Source organism: Falco naumanni, chromosome 10 (genome assembly GCF_017639655.2).
Source record: "Falco naumanni isolate bFalNau1 chromosome 10, bFalNau1.pat, whole genome shotgun sequence".
Classification (NCBI taxonomy): Eukaryota; Metazoa; Chordata; class Aves; order Falconiformes; family Falconidae; genus Falco; species Falco naumanni.
The window spans coordinates 2,466,143-2,488,921 of record NC_054063.1 but is presented as its reverse complement, the minus strand read 5'-3'; the positions used below and the strand labels follow the sequence as shown (position 1 = coordinate 2,488,921).

Here is a 22,779-nt window from a genome sequence, read left to right as displayed (position 1 = left end):
GGGCGGGACACGAGCAGGGCGAGCCCGCCCCCGCCGAGCGGCGCCGCAGCACCGGCCCGAGGGGAGCGGGGCCGGGGCCGAAGCCCAGCGCAGCCCCAGCCGGGCCTCGCCTCACCGGCCCGGCGCCGCGCAGTCACAGGAGCGAAGGGGAACCTTCGCCCGCCGCGGCACTCACCGGGCCCCGCTGAGTGGTGACGGTGGTGGCCATAGCGGCTCGCTCGGGCTCGGGCCCAGACCCCTCCTGCCGCCCCGCCAGGCCGCCGCGCCGCCGGGGCTCCGCGGCCGCCGCCAGCCGTCACTCAGCGCTGCCGCCGCGTCAGCTGACCCGGCCCCGCCCCTTCTGGCGGGTTCCAGGGCCGCGCCGTGCGCAGGCGCGCAGGGACGGGGCGGGCGCCGCGGGCAGGTCCCCCCGCGCATGCGCGTAGCGACCCCCGAGCGGGGCGGCTCCCGCGCACGCGCCCTTCTGCCCTGCCGGCACGGCGGTGCGGCGCGGCCCGCTGACGCTGGGGGGCGCCGCGGCGCTGGCCAGGAGCCGGCACCTCGGGGCTGCGGCCGGCGGCCCCGGCTTGGCCCGGGGTCCGCGGGGTCCCCCCACCCCGGTTCGGCCCGCGGGAGCAGCGGGTGCCTGGCAGGGCCGCTCGCCATGCGCTGCCCGCCCCGCCCCGCAGCTCAGCCAGCGCTGCAGCCAGCGCGGCCCTGCCCGCACGGACAAAAGCAGCTTTCATGTTCATCCCTGTGCTGCTCTGGGAGATAAAATTTGATCATTTCAAAGCCTATTTAAATAACATAACTCTTTCCTGTTGTTAGGATCTGCTGTATGAATTTAGCCCTTAATTAAAATTCTAGTGTAGATTTTGGCAGCTGGAAATAGAACAGTGCAATTCGGAACGCTCCAAATTTAGCACTAGCTTTTTTTCCCCCACTACCCTAGCACCTACTTGCAGCAGGAACAGCCTCGTCTTTTTACTTGTGTCTTGATACTCAGAAAAACACGTACTGCCGACAGGAGTGATGGGGAGCCCCTGAACCAGCTGAACGCCAATAGCCAGCAGAAGAGAAGGGCTGCAGCGCCCCGCACCCCTGCCCACGCTCCTCTGCTGGAAGCAGAATTCAGGTCAGCCTACAAAACCATTAAAGCAGCACATCATCCTTCCCTTGTTCCTGCCACCAGAAAAGAAACCAAACCTGAAAAGACATGTTGGGGTTTTTTTTTCTTTAAAAAGAAGGGTAAATTCCTCCCCTTTGTTTCTTTTGGGGGGGGTTGGGTGTATTTTTTAGTTTAAGTCTTTAAAGAGCCTTTTGATGTAGGTTGTTTGGGTTTTTTTTCTTTGCAGGGAGAAGGGGTTAAGCTGCTTGGACGAAGCTACAGGGACTAGATTTTTTTCACTGCCCCTTGTATAAGCCTTTCAGCAGAGACAGTACTCTGTATGAAGGGGCAATGCAATGTCAAATTAAGCCACATGATTAAGAACATTCAGCACTTACAGTATCAGATATGTGCCCTGTCTGTATGAACCTTCTGTACCAATACAGTTAGCATTGTACAAACATTAATTTATAACAGATGCTACCCAGATGTAGCCTCTTTCATGAACTCTAAATCATCCAGCAGTTTTGATGGTTAAATGATAGCTGTTTCTTGAGCCAACACGGTTAAAACAGTAAGTAAAACCCACAGAGGTAACAGAAGAAGATCAGTGCTCATCTCCATAATTACAATCCTGACATCATGAGGGCAGGTTGGAGGGGAAAGAGCATTAACAAGCCTCATTGTTATTTTTACGTCTAACAAGCTAGGAAATCAGTTTTAGGTAAGTCATGGGCAGTTATTTATAGTAACTTACGTAGTTTTACTTACCATGGATTTCATTCTAAGACCTGGTCTAATCACAACAATCTCAAAGAAGTTAGACATGAGACAAAATTATTGTCCCTATAAAATTTATATCAACAGAAAAAAGTAGTAACACTGCCACAGAGATTCCTGAGGTTTTGCTCATCCAGAGATAGGCAGTGACTAGAGTGAACGTTGTGCCTTCCTGACAGCACCACCATTTTCTAACTGCCTCTTTTATTTTCCTGTTTTATTATTATTCCTAGGAAATCCACAGATAATCTAAACACTTATTTTTAATCACCATTTTTAAACTATGCAGTAAAGGATTTGCTGTTAAACAAGCCCCCACTCTCCCTAGGGTAAATTAGTACCTGAAGGTGGCCTGGAAACGCTACAAAAATACCGGCTTTGCCATCTGGTGGACATCCACGACACAGCAAACAGCCTTCGCCCAGGAGGGACAGGTGGTTCTGCTTCCCCAAGTGCGGTATCATCACAAATAGGGAGCACTGGTGCAAAAACATTAGCGAGACATCTGATGTCAATGTAGTAATTAAAGTGTGAATGTAAGCCATGGGAAAGGTGAGAGAACAAGTCATAAACCCCTGTTATTTGCAGCATATGGTCATCATTAAAAAAAGGTTGAAAGGTAATTAAAAAAGCCATAATGACAATAAATTGCGTTTATCTTGTAATAAAAATTTAGATGTCAGTTTCTCCTGTATCAGTCTTTCATTCTGATTCCCAGTCTTTTCTCTGTTCTTCCCAGTTCTTCATTTGGCCCTCCCAGAATCTCTCCTTTTCCATTGCCTCATCTGTTCTTTCCTAAATGCTTCTACCCCTTTTGCACCTCCTCTCCATCCTCTCTTTTGCTTTGATGCTCTCTTTCATCTCCCACATCTTCTATTAAACTTGCTTCTACAGATCTGTCATAAGCCCCATGGTCTCTGAAATTTCACCTGGAGCTTTCCATTCACATTTTTTATAAACTCATCTCCTTGCTCCCAGCTGCTGGCTGGGTAAGAGGTAACACATTTCCGAGCTCTCCATGCTGTTTCCTCAATACGAGGCCAAATGCCAAAGATGACAATTACCTTTGCTGAAACCTTTGCCTGGTGGGATCACTAATATGGTTTATTTTCTGTAACCAGCTACCTATTTTTATGAAATTTCTAAGAGCTTATTATCTCTGAAGAAGTTAAGTAAAAACTGAATGAAATTGGACAGCAGGTTGGAGAGGTGTAGAGAGAAACAAATATATGTCCATATATAGTGATTGCTTGGAAGTTATCAAATAGGCGTTGCTCCCTAGCCCGTCTCCAGAATCTGAAAGTGTAGACACCACCCATGCTTTTCTCCATAAAACCAGAAACTGATGTCTCATGGTACAGAGGAGAGTAATGCACAGGATGCCGTCCTCACCGAAGAACAGTTACAGCAGAATTCTTGCCAAATTAACATTGTGCTTGTTCACAAAACCAGAAGGGACACTTGAAAGGTTGAGGAAAGTCTGATACTATGGGAGAGTGACGGAACACAACGCTCCATGGGACAACAACTAAATTTTGGCAGCTCAGTGTTGGGGTCTAACCTGTCAGATCTACAAAGATGTAGACAGCAGTAATTAGTGTCGTGAGAGGACTACATTTGTACCTCTTTAAAAATCGTGCCCCTTTAGGAAGGTCAAGCCTCCCAGTTTATTTAGGTGAGATAGAATCCTTCAGCCAGAAAGTGACCTTTTAACTGTTTGTTAGCTGATCTCTTTCCCCGGGAAAGCTCACAAGTGAATTGGGTGGTTACATTTTATGCCATTTTTAATGTCACTAATGAGTATCTGTCATGATACTTGGGGAGTTCCCACATCATTTAAACCCTGTTTGTTTATTATGGCTTATAAAGACAGCGAAGTCACAGGAATGTGTTTTTTAAATGCACTTATAGCTAAACTAAGCTGACTAAGCTAGTGCATAAAAGCAGAGTAAAAAAAATCATGGCTGTGATTTGTTTAGTTCAGAGTTATCCATCTGACCCTGCAGAGACCAATGAAGGATCTCACCATGAACTAGCAAAACAAGTTTTCAGTTAAGTTTTGTAGATGCTACAAGCACACAAGAATATTGTGGGATGGCTACGCATCACTTGTAACACTGGCTTGGGTCTCAGGCAAGGTCAGCCCTTTTCACCATGTCCCCATAGGACTTTAGATGACACACCAAGATACAATTCTGTTGCATAGGAAAAAGCATCTTTTGCAAAATGCAGAGCCCAATTCTACCATCATTTCTTACACAGTCCCCCAAAGCTGGCTTGAGGTTAATAGCAAGCAAGGGTGACAGTGGAGAAGGCCAACGGGATCCACTGCTCTGTGGATCCAGCCCATACCAAAGCAGAAGTGCAGAAAAAGGAAAGGGATGTTGCAGGCTTCAAGCTACAGAAAAGCCCTCAGAGTCCTAGTGTGCTGAGCACAGCTTCTCAGGATGTATGTGGCCTTATGTAGGTGCTGGATATAGCACCAAACACACAGCAACAGAGCACAATGTTAATCTTTTGTTCACAGTACCAGCTCAAGCTTGGTGATGCACAACAGAGCTGGAACAATAACATGGAAATCCCAGATAGCATTCAGACTGGCTGTAATAAACAATAATTTCCACTTCAATAGCATGCAAGGTACTCACAGTGCAGTGCAAACTTTAATTAATCCTCACAGTCCAGTTGGGATGCAGGAGGATTACATCCCTCATCAGGAAGGAAAGATAGCTCCAGCGTGAAACATGGCAACTCTGTAAGAAGACACAACAACATTACACAGGAATTCCAGCCAGGATGCATACTGCACTGAAACTACACGGGAATTCAATTGGACAGACAAGAGAGAAAGAACTACATACAAACTGAAGCTCAAAATCAGCACTGCATCCCTCCCGACACCAGGCCATGAAACAGAGATGTTAAACAGCAGGCAACTTACCACCATCTCAACTATGGCATAATTTCATACTCCAGAGTTATAGCTACTGATTGAGCTAGATGAGTATTGGCAAAAGTGTTGTTCGAGCAATTGCGGGGGATTCTAGCAGAAAAGCCGAGAGGACTGCCGAGCCTCTAATAAGTGGCTGTTGTTCAGTCACGCTGCACTCAAAATAGCTTTCCAACAGAGGAAAAGCAAATTCTATTGGCTTCAACACCTGGTTGAGCAACTTAATGAGGACAAAATTGAAAGTTAGAGCTGAATCAGTATTTATTTTATAACTACATCTTCATCACACAGTCCACTCCAAAATGGGAGTTATTTCATTTCAAATCAAGCTTGTGCCAGGATTTACTGAAGGTTCACTCAGCACAGAGGTGAGGAGAAGGTTCTTTGAAAACAATTTCAGACAGCAGCTGCTTCAGAGGAGAAGCGCAATCTCCTATGATTTTTTCCCTTTTCTCCAGTTCCACCATGCTTTTCCTGAATTGTATTTCTTAAGTGCATTTTTAATGCACCAGGAAAACTGTAGCAGTGCAAAAACTGTATTTACTGTTATTTGGATAACACTTCAATTTCCAGACAGCACTTCAAAGGAGATGAGCAAACAGTTATGAGAGCAAAATGTCTGCCCTGTCCACTACAGGCACAGAAAACAGCTTGTTCCTCTCACTGAAAATACTTTTTATGTATTGCAAACCGCTGTTGTTTTACCTCTTAGTTTTCTTTTCTATGAAGCTCAGCTGTTCAGACAAATGCCAGTCTAAACTGAACCCAATACCTTCAGCCTTCACCTCTAAGTATACTTTTATGAAGCCTGATAATTGTTGTCTTCCTCTCTTTTTATTCAAACAGGACCATACCTTCCTTGAAGTACCCAAAATTGGACACAGCATTCCAGCTGGGGCACAGACAGCTCCAAGGAGAGCTGAAGAATTACTAAATGGTTTGTAGGTTGTAACATTGGCTATAAATTGCAACAAGGGTTTGCCTTTTTTACAGCAGCGTAACATTGTTTACTCCTGTTCAGCTTATGATCTATGTTAACATCCAAATCTTTTTCTGCCATGCTGTTACTTAGCTTGTTCTTCCTTGCCTTGTGCTTTTGCAGTTCATTATTCTTACTTAAGTGTGGTGACCTGTTTGTTTTTATTGAGTTGCATGCTCTCAACAACTCCTCAAGTTGTTCTACAACGTATACCTGTTATGTTTGATTGGCAAAACCACCTACCCACAGTAATTGGGCATAAATCAACATGCTTGTTTATTTAAAAAGAAGCTGCTCTCTTCTCTAGAGAGGAAGTCTAGCAAATTAAATCTTCACATCTTTTTTATTGAATCAGATTATCCTTTTTTATCTAGATTATTTTTCAAGTAGGAGAATTCCCTGCTGCCTCATTTTTAAAAAGACAGAATTCAGAAGTTGTTATTTGAAGATAAAAACTAAGGCAATTTAGATTTTGGCATTCTAGTCTCACAGAAGGAGGATGTGCAGTGTTCTCAGTTGTTATACCTGTATTTGTACCCAGCATCATGCCAGTCTGTGAGCAGATACTGTAGGAATCTCACTAATATGCTGTTAGATTCTCCATATAGTTGTTCCATTTTTTATTTGCTCTTTTCTTCTCCTCTTTTCTCTTTTTCTATTTTTTTTTCCTGAGAAAACAAGTATATATAGAAAAATGAAGGAATTGCTGTTGTCCACTCACCAGATCTCCCATCACCAAAATACAAACCAAGACACGGAAGGAGTGAAACAATGAAAAATAAGTGAAATAACACAGGAAGAAGGAACAACTTCCTTCAGGAAGTTGAGGATATTATTTTAGAGTAATGCTAACAAGCCCAAATTTCTTTCAGATTTCTTCCAAATACTGCATACTCGATTTGCTCATACATTTCTCATTTGATCTAGTATTTTGTGTAGGCACAAGTAGTGCAACTGTGAATCTCTGCTTAACATAACAAACATTTCCCACTGGTTCAGGTAAAGTACAATTCCCCACACTCATAGTAATGGGCAGAAAGTCTTTCTCTCCCACTCCATCCCCAGGCAAGCAAACTGCTCTTCTGTTTACTTAATGTATTTCATTATAGAAATCTTTGCTTATATGCAGCAAAACACAGTTTTTCTCCTTCATAATTTAGCTAATTTGTTGCTCCTCCTCAATAACAAGATACAGAGGCAAATCAATATGCCATCTCTCTCCTCTAACTGCTGTTTTTTACAGAATAGGCACCAATTTTTTGCCTGTGTAGAGGGACTGAAGGGGGAAGGAATTCTGCAAGTTCAGTGTCATACTGTCTCCCACTGGGTACTTCAATTTTGTAGCTATTAGTTTTCATAATTAACAGTGAATAGTATGAGGATTCTATGATTATAGTGGCTTTCAATTCTAATATTTAGCAGGTTCTTTATCTGGTTGGCTCTCCCTGTGCCTAAATGCCTGCAAGAAAATCATTATTTTCTGTTAGATGTTTAATCACAAACCTTGCAAGGAAGTTTGCTGTTTACCAAACAGTGCAGAACTAATTTCATTACCACATCAACATGCTAGATACACTTGTCAGCTCTAAAGTCCCACCTTCTTGAAAGTCCCTAGCCTGTTATTCCCTTTGGAAAAAGATTATTTTCAAATAATACCATAGCCTGATTTACTATTTCCATCATTCCTCCAGAGCTTTTCTTGCTGAATGTGAGAGGCTATGGGGAACAGGGTAAATTGCACAGAAATACACTTGGTGCATGCAGTGATAGGATTCTTGTACATACTGGCTCTGGTTTCCTTGTGGTCAAATCCTCAGCCTCCTTTAAAGTCATGACCAACCTACAAAGAGAGCCTGGAGCTCTGCCCAGCGAGGGACAGTGGTTTTGCTTTGCAGAGCTGCCTTCCCTCAGCCTCAGGGAAGTCAACAGAAGCTGCAGGAGCGCAGTGCCTCTGAAAATGCAGCACATTTGGCAACTTTGTAGCAGGTTTCTGCCAACAACCTCAAAGTTCTTAGGGGACTAGAGACAGTGCTGAGGAAAACCAACTAGATAGTGAGTCACCTGTCGCTTCAGAGTTCTCAAACATCTAGACTGGATGAGTCTAGTTTGTAGCTAAACACATCAAACACTTCCCAGCTCCTACTTCTGCTCACTGATCATTAGGTGTCACCTTAGTGTTCAGTACACAAGTATCTGAGTGAAGAAGAAAATTAATTTTCTCCCTACAAGGGAGACTTCTGATGAGGTATTGGTCTTGTGTTTAAAGCTAATTGCTTTAAGCGCAAAAGCAATACTCATCTTGTTAGACTCGTTAAAGATCTAGGATCAGTTTCCATAGGCTCTGTGATCTCAATAATTTGATCTTGCCACACTGCCTCTCCACTCCCAAACAGGCGATACTAACACACCTGTTGTGCATTACAAATCTGCATGCTCAAGGGCAGGATCTCCGTGTCAATGAACACACACAGAGTGCTTAGCACAAAAGGTCCTTTTGATCATGGTCTTCAGCACTTACTGCAATATGTAATATACATACCGTAATTTACAGGAAGAAATTACAAACCCAATACTTAAAAGACAGTGTACTTCGTTCCTTTCTATCTTCTAAAAGGCTGGAGAAAAATGCAGAAAAATTGAAATGTGTTGAAGTGTGTTTTAAGATACAGGACACACAGGTGGTGTAATCACTGGTGCCACATGGGAGCTGCCAACAGGCTCCTTCATTACAATAAGCAGGTTAGGTTTCCCCTGGGGCCAGAGGATCTGTGCAGCACACCACAGGCCCAAATAAGAAGCCTTCACCTTCTCAGGTTAACTGTTCCATACATCACTAACTTGTTGACATACAGTGGTCTTATAGTTAGGATAACTGCCCAAGTATGTGTGCATATGAACTCTCATGACACCTCATGTATACCTCAAGTTGTCCGCTAGAATACATATGGAAAGAATGAATGCCAGGAAAGGTAATGAATCAAATCAAAGAGTGAAAATGAAATAAGGCAGGTAAGAAAAAGCTAGTTCTCATTATCTCTGTATGTAAAGTTTTCAGGCTAAGAAGACTGCTGTTTAAAAGCAATGAGTTGCTGCTGTAACTGTGGTTTTAACTGAAGTTTTAATAAACTCTAAAGAAAGCAAAAGTCTGTATAACACACATGTAATGTGTTTGTATAACACATACGCTCACATACCTGTTTCAAGTCACTTCTTGCTCAGCTTCCCTTCTGATGCTTACAGCATTGTGTAAAACCTTCTGGCACATATGGTGTCTTCAATGCAAAGGTGGCGTCACCTGACTGTAATTGTGCCCATTTTCCCTGCAGGAATTCAGCCCTACAGCTATATTCAGAACATGAAAAATATGTGCATTAAAAATATGACTTTGCTTTTTCTTTGTGACAACCAAGCACATAATTTTCTTTCTTCCCTCCCCCCCCCTAAAATAAAGATGGGAAAGACAGAACCATCATAGGATTATCTGAGCCCTCTATACATCATTCACGAAGATTGCAAATTGTAGAAAGGACAGTGCTGCATATGTGATTTTTTTTGGTCTCATTTTGGTTCTTTATCCCTGGTTTAACAGAACAACCTTAATTTTGTATGGCCTGTAAATACTGCTATTGAAACAGTTTATCAGCAACAGAGATTTGTTTTCCATCTGAGTAGAATTCACCACGTATTTATATGTCATTTGAAGTAACAATTTTATACTGTAAATGCACTTGCAAGCTGCAATGCTGCTGTTGGCTCCTACAGAAGCCTCTGAAGTTTCTCGTAAGAGACAAGCAGCAATATGTTTATTGGTATAAAACAGCATAGTAAATGCAACAGTGGTTTAACAAGATTTGATGGCAAGGTACACTTGAGTATTTACTGCACAGAGGACAGGGTCAGACAAAACTGTTAGGAAGACTCTCCCATTGAGTCATGAGGTTCAGAAAGCTCCTTCTTGTGTTCTGAGCTCCTTCTCAGAGGGGAGTTTAGATGTGGCTAGATCCAGACTCGGTCTCAGACTTGGTCAACGGTTTATATCTAAAGGATTATATGTGCACAATCAATCCTTTATACCACTTAGCTAAGACTTCAAACTTTATCATGCTATTAATCACTTACCGAGAATCTGTTGTGACAAGGAATTTCTCTGCCTCAAGGAGCAACCTTGGTGGGCATCTCTCCTCAAGGGGAGTTCCTGTCACGCAGCCCGCTGCCATGCAGGAGAGCTCAGCAGGCCCAGGGCTGTCCACTAATTTTGGAGTCAAGTCATCTTTGCATACCAACTACAGAAGTTAAGTTTCTTTCAAACTTGGCTTGAATCAGACCTTGACCGGCACAGTTGGGTAGGGTAGGCACATTGCTCACATTAGCCCTTGGCTGTCGTGTCATATATATGATACAGCCACCAGGACCAGACACATCCATTTGGACAGTCACAGGTGGTTATCACTTGAGCGTCTGCACAGAAACAAAGATCAGGATGGGGCGGGGCAGGGGGAGCACAGCACCAAAGTTATGTGTACAGGACAGCAACTGAAGCTGGTTGAGAAGGTCTGTTGAAAAATGAAGGCAACAAAGCGATCTACCCCATTGCAGAGTTATCCTCTGTGACTCTCTTCAGGACACATTTCTGGGAACCTTTCTTCACGACCATGATTCTTTTTTAACTTTGACCCCACTGAACATTTGTTTTTCTCATAGCTTTCCCTGTGGCACTGGGCAACAAGAATTAAGTAATATCAGTCTGGCTTTGCACTGCTGCAATTGTCAGTGAATTGTCAGACAGTACAGTTCAGACTACTTTGTCACAAACACCCCTTACAGGCAGTTCCCCTCTCGTTACTACTGTTGCCCAATAACAATAGTACTCAAAGGTCTCTGTTTAGATGGGGACCTAATTGTACCAGGCACTTTCTCTGATTAAACCATTTTTATGTGTACATACACTGTTCTGACTGATGTTGTTGATCCAGGGTAGGAGACTCCTACCTTCAGCCTTTGCCACAACTCCTTCTCTTCTGCTCCCCTCCACTTTTCTCTTTCAACCATTTACTCACATTTCCTACCTCAGTTCTGTAAAATTATTCTAGTTTAAAACAAACAAAAGCTCTCAAATATGAAAAGAAATGCACTATTTAATATTACTGCCTCATTATTCAATTGGAGAACTGAGATACTGAGAGATTAAGTGACTTGCCAGAGGAAAAGGAAGAAGGATGCAGGAAGAAAATTCAGTTCCTCTCAGTCACAGTTCAGCATCTTAAATAGAAACCTTCTTTGTTCTGTCTTCACTTTACTTCTGAACATTGCCCAATCTCTTTATGCTCAAACTTTCCTATTCTAGAGTGTATCTTCTCTGTTTTCAAAGGGTGAGTTGTCACATAGGACAGGCACGAAGGAGATTAAGGGGTTATTCTAGGCTTTTCATCTTTTTCATGGAATTTTCCTCCACTGCCGCTGCTACAAGCTACAGTGAAAATAATGTCCTAGAATCACAGCTTTCCCTTCACCATCTAAGACTTTTTTCCCTGTATCATATTTGTTCAGTGTACTGTTTGTTTGCTAGCTCCTGCCTGGCAAGATTCATCTACCTGCTTTACACACAAATGTCAGGGATAATTCTGAAGGCTCAACATGATTACCAGTTGGCCAGCTGCCACGTAGGTCTTTAGGATTTAACTTTCCATCCACAAAATGGCATGTATTTATTTATTTGTATTTTAAAAGTTCCTGTGCCTATTGTCTCTAGATGCACAAACAAAAGGGTTTAGCAAAATGTAAATATGCACTGCCTGAATTAGTGTCCACTAATGAAAGCTCTTCTTAGCAAACTGCAAGTAACATACTAAATCCACCCACATCTTTAAAGTCCTCCATGCTCTTCTCGAAGTCTGGAGAAAAGATATACTCTGCAGTGTGACCCATACGTGAAAAAACTTGGAAGCTGGCAATCTAATAGGGAAGTGGACTCCAGGATGGAGCACTGCACATCGCCCACTTTCAGTCAGATTAGCACAAACTGAATATTTTTGTATCCTTTGCCTGAGGCAGCAAGTTCTCTGTTGGGTTTCTACTACATGCAGCTATCCACTATAAAATATATTCACAGTTAACAATCTGATTAAAAGAAAACTACGTTCAGAACCTAAAGTTTACTCAATATCTAAAAAAAAAAGCATATGAACTCATATATTAACACACAGAAGGGGTGTCATGGTTGAACCCTGACAGGTAGCTCAGCACCACACAGCTGTTTGCTCACTTCCCCCTTCACCAGGATTAGGGGTAGAATCAGAAGGGTAAAAGTAGGGAAAATGGTGCATTGAGATAAAGAGAGTTTAATAATTTACAAAAAAAAAAGGGGGGGGGGGGGGGGGGAAGTACAAGCAACAAAGAGATGGGAAAAACCCCACAACAAAACAAAACCAAGAAAAATGAGTGATGCACAGGAAAACACTTGCTCAACATCAACCAACTGATACCCAGCCAGTCCCTGAGCAACAGCAGCCCATGCCAACCTCCACTCCCTGCTGGTTTTATTGCTGAGCATGACATTATACGGTATGGGATATTCCTTTGGTCAACTGCCCCAGCTGTGTCCCCTCCCAGCTTCTTGCGCACCCCCAGCCTGCTCACTGGTGGGGCAGTGTGAGAAGCAGAAGAGGCCTTGACACTGTGTAAGTACTGCTCACCAATAACAAAAACATCCTTGCGTCAGCAACACTGTTTTCATCACAATACCAAAATGCAACATCATACAAACTACTGTGAAGAAATTCTCTGTCATAGCCAAAACCAGTACAAATGGAGGTTACTAAACTGATGTGGACAGCTCTGCAGAGCCTTTATAGCTATTCTTAAAATGGCAATAATCCTTCATTTTAAAAAATGAAGCATGGGTAAAAGATTTGCACCACTATATCAAATATACCCACAAAACAACAGCAGAATGTTGTTGCTGATAAAATAGTAACTGAGAAGTCCAAAGCAAACTGCTACTAACAGCAAGAGCTTTAAGATATTCTAAATGTAACAGAAGACATTTTGGGTTTTAAGCAAAAGGAGAGAGTCCTCCCAAAGTTTGGCTTCAGTAGACCTATGCAGTAAGGAGAAGCATGCCCAGGATTTGTTCTCACTCACTACTGCCAGAAGTGCAGCTAATTCTTCCAGTTATCCTTTCATCTGCACAATGCAATTCCTCTGAACTTCCCTGAACTTGTAGAGTTGTAGTATGTTCCTTACCTGGTGGGCTCAGAGCTTTTCTTGCTCACAGCTTCTCCTTCAATACCAGTCTGATTTCCAAGCATTCCAAATGTGTCTCATTTCCAAACATATTATTCACATCTAATGTATCTAACTTCTGATACATTTTATTATCCCAGTATGGAGAAATCTGTCAGGACATCACCGTGATCTCTGCCTTTTTGTCTGAGTGAATTTAGGTGAGCTGTATTAATACCAAGCTTTTTTCTTCCCTCTCTTTTCTTCCGCTTGTTGGCCATGTATCTCCCTGTTGTTTGAAACCAATTAGCAGGTATATAGCGCTGCAGAATCAGCAACCTCACTTTCCAAAGGATCTGCACTGTCTCTCCTGATTCTCCTTTGCTACTGTTACATAATCCCTTCCTTCTGGATGAGTTATTCTTCCATTTTATGCTGTTCTAGCATGAAATTACAAAGCCCCATGCTGCAAATTAGGTTTCTGTAGAGATATCAGGTGTATCAAGAAAGTCAATTCCAAGTGGCCTCAAAAAACTGCCCTTTTAAAATGTCTCTTAAATGGGAGCATCCACTAATCTTGTAGGGAACAAAGGGGAGAAAAGGCAATAGGGGCAAGAAAGATTGTGGTTAGTTTTGCATTGTAAAGTTTGAGCTTGTTAGCCTTGTTTTCAGGGTGGAAGATCCTTATTGTTTTTAGTAAGTGTGGGACATGCAGCAGCTCTGCATGTAGAGCTTCTATTAAAACATCTTTGAACACTGTCCCTTTAAAACACACTTCACTAAGAAGTAAAAAGGGAGGGGGAAGAGAGAAGGAGGTTCAGAAATGTACTATGAATTTCTATGGAAGGAAAACCTTATTAGGAGGACATGAGGTGATGTCCCAGCTTATTTTAACCCATACAGGATTTGTGCACCACAGCTAACCACACACTAAAGCCGCACTCCACCAGCTGCACAAAACCCAAGGGAGACTAAGGAGAGTGATAATCACTGAAAAACCCTGCTGATGACTCCTCAGGTAGCTTTAGGCTGCCTCCTGAAAGACTCCATGTGGCTGTTTTAGAAGTGTGGCATCCCTGCCTGTCTTGTATATTGATGCAGGAGAGAAAGACAAACTCCCGTAGACAACAGTGTGGGAATATTACAATTAGAGAAGGATAAAAATGTTCAGCCTTCAAAACCAAAAGAAGGTACCCCTTAGACCACTGTGGCTTGCCACAAAACTGGAAAAGACGTACTTACATTCAACATCAATTTGTCTAATGGTATTACTAGAATGAAAGTCCAAATTCTAGTTATCTATTTGAAAGGAAGCTGGAAAGCCAGAGTGCTACACCAAACTGGACCTGCTGTATTTCAGGGAGTATTCAGAAGGTTTTGGGGAGAGAGGAATAAAATGCACAACAGAAAAATGTCGTGTTGGGTAACATGGAAATACTCTATTAACAGGTGAAATCATAAAGTCCTCATATATTTTAAGCTTATTCCTTATTCAACGAAATGACTGTTTATGTCAAAAGGAAGTTGGTGAAGGAAGGAAATGAAGATTTGGCCCTAAGTTAATATTATGCTCCCCTTGGTTTGGACTTATAAGCACCAAATTAACTTTGTGCTAATCAAGACATTAGAAAACATTCTAGAGATGGATGATTTCTGCTGATTATGGTAAGAAAAGAAGCATTCATTACATTCAGACAATACAGCAGTGCATTTCTCTTAAAAGAGTTAAGTTTTACAGTATTTCCAACTTTTCATGCACAAAACTAGACAGTCTTGAGAAGCCTTTTCTTTCCTTCCTCTCTCCAGACCAGTCTCCCTTAGCCCTCTCCTCAGTGCTTCACCACTTCCATTCACAGAACAGCAGGCGGGAGAATCAAACAGATAATCATGCTCTTCTGCTTTCCCTTTTATCATATTCAACACTTGACCCAAGAAATCAGGAAGCAATTAAAAGCTTCCATATCAACTCCCCATCCTGTTCAAATTCTTGCTTTCATTTTATGCGTCTGAAATTTGCTCTTTTAAAAGCTTGCCAGTGTGTATGAATGTGTTTGTGTGTACTTAGACATATGTATGCCCTTGTTCTTTCAGTCAAGTGATATTTTCATTTCTAACAGGGTTCAGTCATCTTTGTAATAAACACGTCCTTTAACAGAATTCTCAACCTTAATGCTTTTCAAAATGTCTCTAACGATTTTTAATTTACTGACATTTTCCCTGAGCCCCCCATCAATTTAACTATTCAAATTGCTAACACTGTTAATAATTCCTCTGTCTCCAGCAGACCCACTACGGACCTTGAAATCCCTCTGCTGCCTCGGCAGACAAGAACACATCTGGTTGCACATCCATACCATGCTGGATCAGAGTATTTATTAGCCTGGCAGCAGTGTCTAATCGCCATGCAGTATGATGATTAACAGCTTCATTTTCACCACTGCTATCCAGAAGGGTCTCTCACGGGGCCATTTCCTCCCCTCACTTCTATCTTACAGTGGTGTAATTCCACTTATTTCATCACATGGAGAACAGCATGAGCACAGGGATCTGTATTTCTAAGGGTTTGTGGGGAAGATTTTGAGAAACATTTGGAGCTGCATGCCAAACTGCCTTCCATGTCTTTGAAACAAAGTACAGATGTCTGTACTTTGGGGGAGATTTGAAGGAGAAGCAGATGCAGGATGACCTGTCTTCAGACAAAAGCCCAAATTTTCGAAATGGCCTGACGCATACTGTGCTGGGACCTTAGGGCTGAAGATACTGAAACAAGCAGGCACGACCTTGCTGCACATCAGCTGAACTGTGCTAATTGCTCTTACCCTGTGGTATATGAAAAGCATTTGGAAATGGCTCATCTGTCAGAGGCAGTTCAGGTCTTGGAGTGTTTTGCATTCTGGCTTTCTCGACAAAGCTCCCATACAGAGGCAGCTTGCTAAGTGGCTCACCTCAGAATTTCCTGGACAGAAGTGCTCATATCTGTGGTGGTCATGCAGCTAGCAAGTGGTACGTGACAGCTGCCTAAAAGAGACCCTCCAGCTTGCCCATGCAGAACAAAGAGATGAACTGCCTCTGCTGACACTGCCACAGTAATGAAAATAACCAAATAAACTCAAAGAGGGACTGGATGGTCTGCAGGAGATAGCCAGGAGAGCGGCTGTGAAGTAGCAGTGCTTCAAGGGAGAAGCACTTCAGCATTGCGGCCCAGTAATTACAGCATGAGGAACTTGGTAAAGATTTCTAGAGTCTATGTCTTAACCACAAACCTCCTGTTAACTGTGTTACTTAAACCTTCTCCATCTTGGTTTCCTTGTTTGTGAACTTGCAGTTGAGATACCCATGCTGGGGCAATATAATTGGTTTATGTTCAAAAAATGCTTTGTGATACTGCAAAGGATGTTACTGGCTACATGCAAGCATGCAAGACTTTTTTTTTTTTTTCTTTTTTTTTTTTTTTTTTGTATAGGGCAGCATATGCGAGTTTTTCAGTCTGTCCTGATAGCTGCATGTTCTGTAAAATTGGGGTCATAAAAATTACTAAGCAGCTTGAATGAGGGGTATCAGTGCCTCTGGAGTTATATATAACTGTGAAAAGTTGTCCACAGAAAACAGAAGTCTGCCTCTCTGAATAGTGTTTGCTCCTTGAAAAACAATTTTGCTTAGATTAGAAACAAATCTAGGAAAATAACAACAGAATTAAGTTTCACACCTCAACTGGCAGAATTGTTTCACGTCTCCACTCAAGTAGGTTTCTAAGGAAGATAAAAATCATTCTTTTATAGCCCTGATGATTTCCTATGTGGACTCCAAAGTTCATAATGAGGCCCTAAAGTCCCTATGTGGAACTAAATTAATCCATTCCCATGTAACATTTTTGAATCATATTATAGAGCAACTGGAACAGAATTTGGTCCTCAATCAGATGTTTTATGAAAACATACAGACACAAATTAAAACTTCAGGCCTAGATCAAAATCTAATAAAGTCACCAAAGAAAAAAAAAAAAGTAAAAGCAGCCACACCTTCAACATCTGATAAGCCGGGCTCTGAGCTGCTAGCTCTTGATGGAACTGCTAGTTGTGGGATACAGTGTCTCTGAGTAAGCTGATCTGCTTAACTTCTTTGTAAGGCTAGCCCTATCACTGGGGTTGGCAAGTGCAGCAAAACATTAGGGACAGCCAACTGTCCGGTAAAGATGTGTGGGTGAAGCCACGCGGGAGATTTGCTGCTTTGCCTGGGGCAACACAGCCCTTAGAGCTGCCAGCCCTGCTTCTCTGTATCTTTCAGTCTCAGATACTGCTGACACTAATGCCGAGAGGATCTGTTTCCCCATATGTATTAATTTGTAATATTAAAAATAGCTCCTGCATGCAGAAAAGCTGAGCGAAGAGGGAGGCATTCCACTCTTTTGTACCATCACCTCTGGAGATTCCCCATAGCCACAATACCTTTTCAAACAAGCTCAGAGCAACATGTTTGAAAATTAGAAACTTATCCTCACAATATAAGTAGTCAACATCAAAGAAGAGCACATGTTAGAAAACATAAGAACAGGGTTTAAAGCTCTTGATGTTGCCATTGCATTAGCACAAAATATTGATTTGTATCCCTTACTCTGCCAATAGAAAGGAGAAAAGAAAAAGGCACATTCTTTGCAATTCCATATTGGCCGCACTCAGATTGTTTCTCTAAAGACATGAAGGAATAGAATCAGAAACATCTAGGTTGGAAAAGACGCTTAAGATCATCAAGATCTGAAGAGCCTGTAGCCATCCATTGCAGCACTCCAGTTGTGTGAGTCATCCCACCATGGTTCCATGAGAGCAACTACGTCACAGTTTTACAGCTGCACAAATGGCATCCAGCTCCTCTTTGTTGCCCTTGCTGCACAGACCGGTGTAGACACACTTACGTTGGGCTATTGATCCTGACACCTTTTTGTGGGGAGAAGCTCCAATTCCTATGCGACTGTTCTCAGGTGCTTACATGGTTTCTAACACATCAGCAACCCTTGCGTCTTTGCTGCCATGTGGATCTCCATCCCATACCTGCACTGAGATGGCTAGGATGCTGCACACATTAGTACAGGACATTTCAGATGTGCTCTCATGTACTCAGCACATCATGGAGCAGACTGAAGGACCTTGCTAGCACACCATCTCTCAAACGCTGGCTTGCAGCCCCCAGGCTTATTTCTGGCAAGCCTGGTTTTATCACTTTCCCCCTACAAATCCATTTTAAAGCTCTTCCAATGAGCCCTGCCAACTCCTGCACAAAGATCCTTTTTCCCCTTTGAGACAGGTGTACCCTACCTGTCGCCAGCAGGCCTGGTGTCGTGTAGACCAACCTGTGATTGAAAAACCCTAAATTTTGCTGTTGACACCAGTCTCGGAGCCAGTTATTGATCTGCTAGGTCATCTTCTTTCTTTCCTCGTCATTCCCTGCAACTGGAAGGACAGAGAACACTACTTGTGCTTCTGATCCCCTAACCAGTTGTCTCAAGGCCCTGAAGCCTAATTTGATGGTTCTTGGACTTCTTATTGCAACTTCATCACAGCCTACATGAAAAAGCATTAATGGATAATAATTCAAGGGCTATACCAGGGTAGGAAGTTTCATCTCATCACATCTTTAACCTGGGCCCCAGGAAGGCTGCACACTTCCCTAAGAAGGCAAACTGGACTTTCTGTTCCCCTCAGAAGAGGGTGTCCTATGACAACAAACCATTTTTTTTTTTTTTTTAAATAAAATGTTTTGATGTAGGGCCTAGGACAACTTAACCTCGAAGACAGCTCCAGCCTAGATGAAGCATCGTCCTCACCACTGTGTGGTTCCACTTGCAGAACTTTGTACCTATTACACAAGGGCACCCGGGAAGGTGGGGTAGTCATGGAAGAGACTCACCTGCTGCGCCGGGCAGGAACTTGTCACCATCGTCCCCCATCCCTTAAAGCACTGTGTGAATACATAGGGAGTATGTATTTCTCTCTATTAAGATCAAAAAGGCAGGGAATGGAAGGATCAGTTAAAGAAGGTTTTGCCTCCAGTGGGTGTAAGCTACTCTACAAAAGGGGCAAAGCAACTTACTTGTCTAAGAAACAAAGAGACTGTCTGGTGTTCATAAATCAGGCCATGATGCGTAACGGCATTTAGGTGATGGAGTTGAGTGGGTTGCCCAAATGCCCTTGTGGAGCTTGGCTTATATATATTCATAAAAGGTATTAGGAAAGGCTGAGGGAAGTGGGTTTTTGTAGTCTTAGGAAGAGAAGGCAAAGAGGAGATCTTACGGCTATCTGTAACAACCCAATGAGAAGGTGTAAAGAAGAAATGCCACCCATTCCCAAACTGGGGGACAACCACTCCGTCATGGGATGGTAAAAGGAGTTGAGACACTTGGTTACTGACTCCCAGCCACTCAAGCTGTATCTGAAAGAAGACTGCACCTCTGTTTTCCTTTTCCTAACAGTCATTCCTTGCAGATGGAAGGAAAGTACTCATTAATATTCCTCCATTTGATGTCTATATTTCTGGAGAATTTTAAATTGACAAGTGGGGCCTTTTGTCCAGTTCACTTTCCCTTGCAGGGTATTTTCTCAATTTCTCTTTACATTTGAGACCTAGTGCACTCAAGCTATTTGCAACGTCTACTTTACACTACATTCAGCTCAAATGATTTGGCATTTCAGGCTTCACAGCTCCTTGCCCATATCTTGACTCATGAGCCCAGATCTTAAAACACAGACCTCAACATTATAACTGCAAGCAGGAATTACCAATGACTGCTTTAATTCTGTCTCTGGACCAGCTTAGTTTCTTGTCCTCATTCTTCTGATATCCCTTAAAATAACCTTTTTTTTTTTTGTCTGTAAAAAGGACTAGTAATGACTTTTAAAAGTGGACTCTGCTTTGACACTCACAATCAGAAGAGCCCTTTTCGTGACTAAGCATCCTGAGCTATAAACACGCTGCTACCTGCACATGCCAGACAAGTAACTAACAAATACAGTATAAGATGCTGTAGAATCATCTCCCTTAGAGAATGCTTTGATGATGTGAAACGTCATTGTGTAAACTTCAATGGAAAGGGAAAGAGAGCAACAGTTCTGTTGCGTATGACAGAAGTGGCAATGGGGACTTGCAGTTTAACAAGCCCAGTCTACACAGGAAACTAAAGTAATTCTAAATTAACATAACTAATTAGCAGCCTTAGATAACATAATTGCTATGCAGAACTTCCCAGTTTTAGTTAGCACTCTGTATTAACTACTATGTAATTATTAAGGCACCATACTCTGCACCAGCAACTTAATTATCATTAGTATTGCTCCAGTCTCAAGCTTGAATGCCAATGATTAATAAAATACAATTATTTACATTGTAATTGTGGCATTTTAATTAAACTGAAAATGCACTTCGTTTGTATTTTGTCACAGTGTTAATTTTTGAAATTAAGGTCAGATCTTTTCGTCAAGCTTTTTTTTTTTAGTCCCTAATTGCAAGTTAGATAGACCGATCTCTTGTCATGTTAAGAAAACATTGTGACTGTTGTGACAAATGAGTCTTGCAGTAACAAAACAGCCTCATTGCTCTGGCGTTATATAATCCCAGTGCTAATAAACAATACCTTGATATGTTATTTCTGATTCTTAAGTAACTTCAGTATAAACTTCATTTAATTTTCTTTTAGAATTAGTCTTCGCAAGGGTCAGTTCGTTATTACTTACATTATGACAGACTTAAAAGGTCCTGTTGAGACCAAAGAATTTACAAACCAACAAGACCAAGGGTGAAAGGGGAAGTGTTGGCTTACAAAAGTAAAATAATCTGCTCATTGTCACCTAATATGTCACTGTCAGAGCCAGGAACACAGTCAAGGCCTCCCAGCTCTTATTTCTGTGCTCTGCCTGCTAGATCACATTGCTCCTCATGTTAGCAAGTTTAGAAGTGCCAACTTGCATGGAGAGGCAGAGGCTTAGTCCATATTTTCATAACAGGGTTCCTGGCCTTAGTAATAATTTAAGATTATTTTATGCAATTTTGTAACTTCTCTGACTTCAGGGGATTTCCTTCTGATTTACACTAGTATAAGACGGATCAGGCCCAGGATTAATAGCTTTCCTTAGAGTGCCTGAGCACAGTAAGATTTGCTTATATAGAGGAAGAATGATTTCCCTGCCATTACCCAGAGAAATTTACTACGAATTTGCAGCAAGTTCTGCCCCAGTTTTTGCAACTGAGGGACTCTCAGTGCTAGCCATTAGAAACTTTATAGGTAAGCTGGAGTTTCTTTTTATATAGTCAGAATTTAACTTAACTCCAAATGTCAATGTGTTTGCCTTGGGGGAGAATAGGAAGGAGAACTACCTAGTCCATTTCAGGGATTAGTCTTCCTTGTGCTTGCTTTATTGCTGTATCTTCCAAGTTACAGGACTTGAAGCCCAGAGGTGAAATGGCTGAACGCTGGATCAAAAGCCAGGTTTTTGGGAGCACGGTGAGGGAGGATTTGTCAGGCAGACTGACTGAAAACATGATGGACAGAAAATGAAGACTGCAAAAGATTCAGAGGGGAAAAATATCTGTCAGTTTAGGAAAGAAACAGGTTATGGAAAGGAAGATGCTTTGGGCTGGGCTACTTGAAACAGTAAAGGAATTAACACTTTGGAAGCTGAAGAAGGCAGCATAGGAAGCAAATCTGGAAGCTGAGAAGAGAGGAAAGAAGAAAATGTTATAATTGCAGTGCCACTTAAATGCGATCTAATCTCTGGCCTGGGCAAATCCAAGACCTATGTGTCTGCTCAGCCCAGAACAACAGTGAAATGACTGACTGCCAAGAAAGGGGAAACCAAATGGCTGTCTACAGAGACAGTGCAGATATCTCTGGCGCTGTACCTGATGATACTTAAACAGGTAAAGAAGCTCTCAGTCTGTAAGGAAGAAAAGTCTATGAAGACTATGCAGATTTATAAACGTGTGTCCATCATTTCTAGCTTTTACAGAGGTCTAGTAAAAAGACTAACCCCCAAATCTTTTCCCCATATGGGATAAGGGTAGGTCACTAAGTTTAAAAAAAAAACAACAAAACACAACATAAAAACTGATATAAAAGCAGATCAACAAAAGCAGGTAACAGGAAATATAAGGGCCTTTTATGAAAAACTCACACAAGCCTCTCCCTCCACTTTCAAATTCCCCTTTTACATTGGAAAATCCTCCTTTTAAAAGATGTAATTAAATAGCAGTAATTGTGGGGCTGGAGGCTCTTGTCATTTGATTTTTCTGCTGCTGTAACTTCTGTGAAGCTGCTATGGACTTATATAAACAAAAGAAGAATCACAAAGCCCCCTACTCTAGGGATCACTTTCCTATTGTTTTTGTTGCAGATCTCTTAATCTCTGGAGATTATTCTTCAGTTACTTAAGCATTCTAGCTGAATTTCAAGACATTGTAATAATGAGTGGGGTGAGGACAAAGGATTTCTAGGTATTAAGAGAAGCACTTTCATTTTGTCCTGAAGCAGAGGTATAAAGTTAGGGATGGCAGCTTGATTCCTGAAGCTATTGGAGGCTTTGGGAATGACAGTACTTGCCAATTTAGTGAGGAGATAACAGAGCTGATTTACACAATCTAAACACCGGGCTAGGTTCTCTAGTGCTGCATAGCCACCACAAAAGTGTCCTATATGATGGCCTCATTAGCTTAGAAACATGTCAGCTGGATTCTACTGTTTAGATAAAAGAGAAGGATGCTAAAGCTTTTCTCAGTCAG

The 22,779-nt window shown here is 42.2% G+C and overlaps 1 protein-coding gene across 4 annotated transcripts in view; it reads right to left on the bottom strand.

The window, feature by feature from the left end:
* LOC121094535 (toll interacting protein) overlaps positions 1 to 22,779 on the bottom strand; it is a 66,655-nt gene that overhangs the window by 26,898 nt on the left and 16,978 nt on the right. For 2 of the 4 annotated variants that reach the window (XM_040608262.1, XM_040608263.1), the window contains one exon: positions 4,516 to 4,620. Coding sequence is in view for 2 of the 4 variants with exons in the window: in XM_040608259.1 (XP_040464193.1) it covers positions 176 to 208 (33 nt within the window). In the remaining 2 variants the exon portion in view is untranslated. Of the gene's footprint in view, positions 1 to 175; positions 328 to 4,515; positions 4,621 to 22,779 lie in introns of those variants that run through there. The other 2 variants (XM_040608259.1, XM_040608260.1) reach the window with 2 other exon arrangements.